This window comes from Camellia sinensis, chromosome 4, assembly GCF_055761805.1.
Source record: "Camellia sinensis isolate YWXY chromosome 4, ASM5576180v1, whole genome shotgun sequence".
Classification (NCBI taxonomy): Eukaryota; Viridiplantae; Streptophyta; class Magnoliopsida; order Ericales; family Theaceae; genus Camellia; species Camellia sinensis.
The window spans coordinates 73,504,279-73,514,201 of record NC_138964.1 but is presented as its reverse complement, the minus strand read 5'-3'; the positions used below and the strand labels follow the sequence as shown (position 1 = coordinate 73,514,201).

Sequence of the window (9,923 nt, the reverse complement as noted above, 5' to 3'; positions counted from 1 at the left end):
AAAACATCCCACTAGCAAATATGTTGTTTTCCGTACCAGTTTTCTTCAATTTTCCAAATTTTATTATTATTATTTTTTAATTGTTACACTGACTCGCAATTTCTCCCAAGTTTTTAAGCATTTGACCTTTTGTCAAATTTCTTGCATTTTCACGCCATGTAAAGGTCAGGACTCTGCAGTGCACAAATTACTTATATCAATAATGGTTCCCGTTGATGAATTTCTCATTCCAAATCATAGTTATATGCCGAGTCCATTCATATGATCTCCATTAATGAGTTTGATGGATTACAAAATAACTCATCCGACACTTTTTGGGGGTCAAAAGAATAAAATCAGATGACATTATTACTATCTCGGACAGTTGAAACAGTAGATTGATATATTAAACCATATACAGCAATGGAAATATAAGAATCAACTTGCGGGCGTATACCTCAATGTGGTGCAAGCCCTCTTCATTTTGCTTTGCACTGCCAGATTTAGCTATAGATCTTCTCTTTCTCTACTTCTCTACCTCTTTCCAAATGTTCGAGGAAATCCATCACCACAGGATCAGTCCAAGGAGCTCCATGAGGAGATTCGGCACCTGCAACCCACCCTAAATGACCCCCTTTTGGTGTAATTATCAACAAACATCTCGGGTTTTCCTGCAATAGCACATGATAAACATTAGAAATAAACATTTTACTCGTGCCCAGCTTTCTATCTCTTCAAGTCTTTCCCTCTTATCCTCTTTCTTTTGTGATTCTTACACCTTTTACTTTAGATCAAACATACAGGAACATCCTGTGAAAGCTTTTGCAATGCCTGTCAGTGTAAGCTCTATTGAGGACAGACAATCATATCAGTGCTCATGTCTGTACGGTTACAGAATTTTTTGTGAGTGCTTTCCAAATATATAGTGTATCTAACAATATTGAGAGCAAAAGAATAGTAAAATGGAGGTTATGCAAAATTACAATAGCACTCAAGAAAACAAGAAAGCATTAGCAGAACAAAGCCACAGCGGATATCATTACATGTGACACATCATATCATATTATGAAAAAATAAGTTTGGTTATCTATTTTTATATCAACAAGGATGGAGCCACGATTTGCTTCAGAGGCAATCGGTGCATAAAAAACAAATAGCCAGTAAAGTTCGAATTCTATTAAAGAATTAAGAAACAAAAGACATATATTGCAATTGAAATACATATTTTCTCATTCCAACAATAATTAAGAAAAAATTGCATATGCACTGTTAATCAAAATTTTAAAATATACATATACATATTTCTTCTAACATATAACAACTATGCAAATAAAATTATTTATACCCTAAAAAGTAACCATGCTGCTTGTTATTTGCACACAATAAATAAATAAATGGTTGCTCATATTTATGAATGACATGGAAGATATTTATCATTAGAAATAATTATTACATACCAAGATGCTATGAAGCATAGGTATTTTGACAAACATGACATACCCATACCAGATACACTGTATTGATACTTTGCATGGCTATTTTAGCATACGTGCAGGGTACGCTTAACACGTACTCAAATTTTTCTTCTTAATTTTTGTTGTACCGTAAATGCACCTAATATATATATATATATATATACCAAAGCCGGAATAATATTTTCTTCTACACAGAGGTGCAGTTGGTTTCATTGAATTTTTTTTTTTACTTTATTATTATTTTATTTTATTTTTTTGTAGCATGGTTTTAAAATTAAATTTTGGTTTGTAAGTTATTTCATGATAACACTTAATTTTGATTTATACCTTACTTTTGATGTTAAATGTTAATTGCAAGTTTAAATTCAACCAATAAACTACTTAAAGTAATTTTTGCAGTACTCCAAATTAAAAATAAGTATTTTTTTTTTTTTTTACTAACATGCTCACCCATACCCGTACTTTTTTTTTTTTTAACATTTTACTGTATCGACATACTCGCACCTGTACACATGTTTCATAGCCAAGAAAGCCCTTTTTTTTATTTGGCACTTACTTTTATTTTTAGCACATAGGGCAATTATGGTGTCGTTAAGTCTTTGGTGGAAAAAAGGGCAAGACTATTAGAAATCGTAAAACAAAAGTAACAAGTGAAAAAAAGTTACACTTCCACCACTTTGTGTTAATTTCTGCACTTTCCTATTCCTTGTCAAACTTAACAAAGAAAATTAAAGTGTCTGGTTTTATTTTAGCCAATTTAAGAGTCACACCAACAAGCTATGTTATATGGACTTAAGTATACAAGTACCAAGTAGGATGTGTATACAAACGTTAGATTTTCATAAACTTAAATCTTAAGATCTTGGGATACGTGCCAAAAAATTAGATGCAGGTACAGATGCGTCATATACACATATATATTTCATATTGTATATTATTCTCGAATGAGATGTAAATTATGTAGAAATTTACTGGAAATTAGAATGGATTAAAGAAAAATATAAATTTCTGTCAATTCATTTGGTAGGCTAAAAATATTGTTTTACTAACAAATGTGAGTTTTTTCTTTTCATATATTGTAACAAATTAACCAACAGGGGAAGTGCAATAGTCAAATATGTAATCCCTCTTCTCATGTAATTACAAAATTGCTACTATCATGGGTAGCTGGAGACCAGCACCATATAGATAGTAATTTTCAGCCAATTTTGCTTGGGCCTTATAGAAATGCAGAGATCAAAGAGGACTTATCAATTAATGCATTTCCCAGCAACCTAAACTTATTAAAAGGTTCACAAAAACCCTAGGCCTCCATATAACAAATATATAGTTTCAATTTGCACCTATGGTGAACACTAAAAACTTGCACCAATAAGAAGCAATTTGATTCACAAGAAAACCCAAAGATGAGAAAAGGCCAAAATAGCATAAAAAAAAGGAGAGAAAGAGAGGACAGATGGCAAACGTTTAAAATAGATATGAGTGTTGAGAAAGATGAATCACAAGGGGAGTTCATATAGCCAACCACAAGAAGCTGAGATAGGTGGGTTTCTATAACGCTAAGTTTGGAAAGGAAAATGGAAAATATGTGTGAAACTAAGTGAAATATAGATATATTTTATTCATATTTACCTACCTTTTTCGTTTCACTTTCCAAATCCCTCTACAAATCTACTAACTAAACACGGAGTAAATGATACAAAATCATTATTTTGGACAGAACTGAGATGAGAAGAGGCAAGTACAAAGAGAACACGACTCCTGTTTCATTTTTGTCTTTCTATTTTCTTTGGGGAAAAACAAAGAAATAAACAAACAATAGGCTCCCTCATCCTACTTAAATAAGAAACCATATAATGAAAAGTTTTAAAGAAATCCAATTGTTAACTATTTCCTCACTTCATAAATTCTCTACGACAAAACCAAAAAGAGAAACTCATTCTGAAACCCATTAATCCTCTCTCCTAATCCTTGTTTACTGTGGAACTAAGAACCAACAGGAAATACCAACCTGCAACAATAATATAAAAACAGAATTGCATAGAGAATTTATGTGATCCAGTCATAAGAGATATACAATGTGCTAAGGTAGCATATAATATAAGCTAGCCCTGTGCATGGGGAGAGAGAGAGAGAGAGAAAGAGAATGGGTGCATACCTGAATATCTTCACGAGGGATTCCCCTAGATGGAGAAATTGGATCATTTGCAGCCTGTGAACCATTCAACGCAATATATTATCAAACAAATAATTATTTTTCTTTGCTTCTTCATTTTTTCCTTTCAGTGGAACTTGCTAAGTGGCACAAAACAAAGTTCAATTACTAATGATTTGAGAGTTGTCTTACCTTGTAATTCTCAATTCAAATAAAAATGAATTCTTGGAGTCGAATCATGTGCAGTGCATTTATTTCTTTCTTTTTTTTCCTATACTCTCCATCTTTGATACAATCACTTGGGTTGATTTTACCCTTGAAAACTAGCTTGCAAAGGAAGGGTGCTTATGAAGCTTATATGCACATAGCTAAGCCCTTCCATGGAAGCCCTTTCTATTGACTAACCCAATGGTATCCATTTCCCTTCAAAAGGCTTCACTCACCTATCAATTTCCAACATCTTGGCAGGTATTTTAATCCTGACTGTAAGTGGTCCCCTCCATGGCTTGAACTACAAAGCAGCCACCCATTGGATCCCATACTCTCATAGGTTGCATCTGAACCCATACTATGGTGATTGGCTCTGACATAAACCATTTGCAAGCAAAAATGTTGCACTTACTAAAGACTATATTATCACCACGCTAAAATAGAGAAGCCTTACATTTCAAAATAAGCTGGAATCTAATAACCAATACAACTAAATAGGAAGTGAAGGCACTAGCATTGATATTATTATCCAGCTGAGTTGGCATAACTAAACAGACATGTTTTTATACTGACTCACCCTGTATGGCAACTGGCAAGAGCGGAGGCATTTAGTTAAGGTCTTCAAGAGATACCTGAGCTAAATAAAAAAAAAATAAAAACCTTCAAAGAAAATAAAATATCCGTAAACCCTAACCGTTGTAGAGAGAAGGAGAAGAAGTTCCTCACTACATCACTTAGATTGCAAAGAAATTAGTCCATAGTGAAGCTATCGAATGAATCGAACACCTAGTGAAGTTGTCAAAAGTCCCTAGAGAAACATTCAACAATATTGAGGCCCTGACCAAGTTGTTAAAGGTCTTAGTGAAGTTATCACAAGTCGATTTCTCTTTCTTCGTTTCTCTCTCTCCATTTCTATTCTTCATTTGGATACATTCAAAAGCTTCAATGCGGCCTAATTTCTATACGATCTAAGCGATGTAGTGAGCAACTTCTTCTCCTTCTCCCTGTGATGCTAGGGTTTACTGATAAATTATTTTTTCTGAATTTCACTTTTTTTATTATTTTACTTTTTACACTTTTAACCCCATTAAAAGTTTTTAAAATCTTATTTTGGCCCCAGTGTCCCAAACATGTCTCAATGTGTCCAATTGAACCAAATAACTAAATAAGTAAATCAATTTGACACCTTCAATGTATCCGACACGTGTTGTACACTTGTATATAGTCTCCGGCAGAGCAGTGGCAATACATGCCTAATAAACATTGATGATGGCCTCAGTTCTAGGGAAAGAGTTTAATCTTTGATACTCATCCACGAGAGACACAATTAATGGAATGAAGAGGAGATTTAGGTGGTGCTTGATAAATTTAAAAACTGAAAACTGGTTGTTCGAGATGATCTAAATAAGTGCACTTTTTGACATTGTACGAAAACATGTACAGAAAAATAGAGAGGTGGTGTGACCCAAAAAGACAAAAAGATAAAAAGAGTGCTTATATGGCACACCCCAAAAGTATTGAAATTTGAATGCATAATTTTTTAAGCTGAAAAGCTGTTTGATAAAAATTTAAGTGCTGAATTAAAAATAAATTGTTTGATCAAATTTGAAATTTATTGTTCTCAAATTATATATTTTAACTTTTATATTGTGATTGTGGTGGTACTGGTGGTGGTGATGGTATGATAGCGGCGGCGGCGGTGGTAGTGGTAGTGGTAGTGGTAGTGGTAGAGATAGTAGTAGTAGTAAAATGATGGTTGTACTTATAACAACAATAACAATTGTGATGAAATTGGTGGTAGTAATGGTGGGGGTGGCGGCATGACTGTGGCGGCGATGGTGGTAGTGGTAATGGTAGTGATGTTGGTGGCAATGGTAACAGTAGCAATGTTAGTGGTAGTTGTGGCTATGGCATGATGGTAATGGTGGTAGCAGTAGCAGTGGTGAAGGTAGTAGCGGTAGCGGTAGCGATGGTAGTGGTAGTGGTAGTAGTAGTGTTAACGATAGTGCTGGTAGTGGTAGTGACGGTAACGATAATGTCGGTGGCAGCGGTAGCGGTGAGTTTATAATAGTATATGTCGATACTTATTTCATATCACTTAAATTTTAACTTACATTTTAAGAGATACTTACATTTTAAAGTGATATTGATTGTGATTAACAAACGAGTTTAATTGATTATCAATTAATACATTTAATTTTAAATGTTGAATCATGTTATCAAACACCCCATTAGGCTGTTTGAATCATGGATTTTGTGAAAGGAAGATCTCTCTCTCTCTCTCTCTCGGTTCGGTTAGGTTAGGTTAGGTTAAGTTAGTTTTAGAAAATGAAAAGAAAAAAAAAAAATTGAATGTGTATTTGTCAACCAAAAAAAAAATAAAAAATCGAGCTTGCATAGTTTAACCCTCTTTATTTTTGTAATCATCTCTAGCCCTGTCTTTTTTGTATTTCTCTCTTACTCTTCTTTGTTGAACTTGAATTAGATGTGCATGGGAAAAAAAACATACTTCAAAACAACAACAAAAAAGAAAAATTGGTTTTGCTCAACTTGTTGCATTTGCTGAATTTGTTATAATTCCTAAATTTGCTTTATTAATTTATTGTAATTACTATTCAATAGGAACCAATTTTTTATTCTTGAATGTGACATTGGCATCTACGGGTAGTGACATATCTGACAAATTTGATGAGAAAAGCCATTATGGAATCATGTAACCAAACCTTGGGAAGGAGGAGGAAATTATCAATTTAAATGTAATTTCTTTAATGAAACTTTGAAAGATTTATACACAAGAGTGAAGGCACACTTCCAAGAAAAAGGACTGTGCTTGCCAAAAAAGTTACATGAATTTTTTTTTTAAATTTTTTTTTATGATAAATAAAGGATAAATGTAATTAAAAAATTATCAACTTGTTTTTTAAGCTGACCAACAGCTTGTTTTTCGAGCAAGGAACCAAAGACGCTAACCCCTCGAACGTTCAACAATTCCGCTTCAGCCACATAAGTGTAGACGTTCCCTGAGAACTCCCCGGCTCCGTACTGCGAGGGTGCGAATCCGTTTTGTTCTTTACGCTACTACAAGTTCGGACTCGTGTCATGGTTCTGAATCTAATCTCACAAAGTGCAATGGGAGACCGATAAATCATCAAAGAGTCCAAATCCGGCAAATCGTTTTGGAAAACTGATTTTAATAAAGAAGTGCCAAACATGGACTGTTTTGCCAGATACAGAGTCGCCACCTAAATATTTTATTTTGGGGGAATTTAAGAAACCCTGACTCGTGCCTAAGGCCACGTGTCTGTCATCACCAAAGTTGCCTCGGCTCGGGAACTTGGGTACGAGAGGGGAAGGTCATGCAACGAGCAACCCCGCTCGCCCGATCAAAGATTGGCCTTTACTAAGCATGATATTTTGTTTTTGAAAACACATATGTTCTTATTCCGGTTATTAGCCTAGAATTACTATGTGATGCGCACAGCATACAAGTATAGACTAGATTGCCTAAGTTGGAACAAAACATTGCATGTTCGTTTGTGAAAATGATTTTGAAGTTTGCTACTCGCAAGTAGGTTAAATCGGGGATTTCAATGAATTGTTCCAGTTCAAGCAATCCGACCTTCACCCATAGGCATTCAGGCAGTTATATCAAATATTAATTAGCCTCATGGCAAGCATGCTAAACATGGCAATCAACAACACACATGCAGTATGCTAAAGCATAAACACTCACAGTGTACTCCAAGCCAAAACAGAGAACTAGTTAGAAATCATGCATGATCCTAGTTCATGTTAAGATGACTAATACAACACATGCGAGAATGCAACTAAAATAGGCTCGGCTATTCTAGAATGTCATGTGAAATGCAACTTGGTAACATGTTGTTAAACACGTATTCAAGTAAATGTATTGAAATACAATGCAGTTTGCATGATGCGCCGAGCCCGGTGCATGCAAGCATAAGGTATCCTAATCGAAACATGCCCTAAAACTAACCATCGTAAGTGGTTAAGTAAAAGGGAGAAAGAAATGGGGGTTGGAAGACATGCATCAAACACAAGCACACTTATTACAACAATTGGCCCTATCGACGGAGGGTCCGAATAAGAAGTTAACTAGTTAATCTAAGCTAATTAAACTACTTATTACATCACAAAATTGAATAACTAGCTACAACTAATTATTACAACACAAATTGAATAGCTAAGCACATTAGCTAATTAGGTACAAGACCAAAGCATAAACTAGCTAAGCAAATTAGCTAAATAAAGCAGTAAAATAGGAGCCTCAAGGCGGGAAGTATATGCATGCTCGGTCGCCTCGTTCGGAAATCCATTGCGATGCCCCAACTTGCCTCTGTTTGCAATTGTTCTCAGAACCTTGCACCAAGCTCCAGAAAGCTTCTAACTCACCTTGGGGACCTGTGGGAGGGCTGCCGACCACCTAGGGGTGTTTCTAGCCACTGGCCAGCCACTTTTTGTTGCTGTAGAACAGAAAAAGTGGACGGCCAGTTTTTGCTGCACTTCTCCAATTTGCTGCAACAGAGAGTAAGAAAGGGCATGCCAATGTATTTGCAAGATATGTGTGCACAACCACCCTTCCTATCATTTCATAAGCTCAAGGGAGTGTGGTTCTCGATCCTCGGGCCACCAATCATACATCTCGATGCATGGTGGCCGAGAAGCCAAATTGCATAATTCAATATGAAATGAATGCACAAATAAACACATGAAGCCTTTAACTGTATCATGTGTGATCAAGAGTGTCGGCGATCGAGAATTGAGGCACGTTTCATTACTTCAAGTATGAAACTTCCCTCGTTTCTCGTGTTTGGACTAACTCCCAATCCAAACAAATGCAATGCAACCCAAGCATGCAAACATGCAATGCAAGGCATGCAAAACACAATGCAACTACATGGCATACATAAAGCAAACAACAACATGGCATACATAAAGCAAATAATAGCATGGCATACTCAATGCAATGTGACATGATCAATTTAACAAAGCTAATAACATGCAAATAATGCTAATGCATGCATACACAATGCAAGGCAATATAAGCATGCAACAACGTGATGCAATGTAACAACATTCATATAACATGCTCGATGGACTTAAACCAAAATGGACAGACCTCAATCATGCCCAAATCAGTGGCCATAATGCTAAAATGAAGGGTTGAAATGCCAAACAAAGCATGTACATGCATTGGCCCACCAACTAGGCCTAAGAGCACTACTCTCAAGAGTGCTCAAGGAGTGACAAATATGGAAGTGTAGCAACACTATAAGCTCTGAAATAAAGTAAGAAATGATGCCGAATCATTCAAACAACACAAGAAAAGCATACTAAAGTCCTTAAGGCATAAGGCTAGTAAAGAGGACGACAAAGGAGGCATGCAATATATGGCACAAATGCATGAACCAACTATGGATAGAGCTTAAATAGGCCAAGGCAAGGACCAAAACATGCCGAGATGACGGCTCAAAGGCCTAGGCATGCAAGCATACAAACTAAGCCATAAGCAAGGCAACAATGCATAACACTCAAAAGCACTTAAAGAGTGAATGAAGTGAGAACATAGCAATGCTACATGCTCTGAAATGTCATGTTAAGTGATGCTAAATCATGTACACAACACAAATGAAGCGTGCTATAGTGCCTGAAGGTTGAAGCTAGCATAGGCATTCGTACTACAACTATGCAAAACATGAAGCATATGGCCAAAACAACCCAAAACAGTCCTAGTACATGTCAAAATGATACTAAAACATGTATGGAAGGAAGCCAAAACAAGCTAGCATGAAGGACATAAAGCGTGGATGAATGCAAGGCAAATAAGGTGGATTACACTGCACCTACCAAGACCAAGCATGAGATTGCTTCACCAACAAAATCAGAGTTATATCATGGCAAAAACCCTAAAAACACATTGAAATGATAGCTCGCAAGCTTAGGCATGAAGGCATACGCAATGACTCATGTTAAAGGCATAAAGGACAAACCCTCCAAAGCATGGAATAAGTGAAAGATGCAAGTATATGACCATGAAACATGAACTGAAATCACATTACAAATGATGACAAATCATTCAAATA

The 9,923-nt window shown here is 35.7% G+C and overlaps 1 protein-coding gene across 1 annotated transcript in view; it reads right to left on the bottom strand.

The window, feature by feature from the left end:
- Positions 1-457: 457 nt before the first annotated feature.
- The window catches only part of LOC145823838 (embryogenesis-associated protein EMB8-like), a 66,776-nt gene continuing 57,310 nt past the window's right edge, over positions 458-9,923 (bottom strand). The window contains exons 5-6 of the mRNA XM_082923366.1: positions 3,613-3,666; positions 458-650 (exon numbers count right to left, since the gene is read on the bottom strand). Of these exons, the coding sequence (XP_082779492.1) occupies positions 483-650; positions 3,613-3,666 (222 nt within the window). The 3' untranslated portion in view covers positions 458-482. The remainder of the gene's footprint in view (positions 651-3,612; positions 3,667-9,923) is intronic.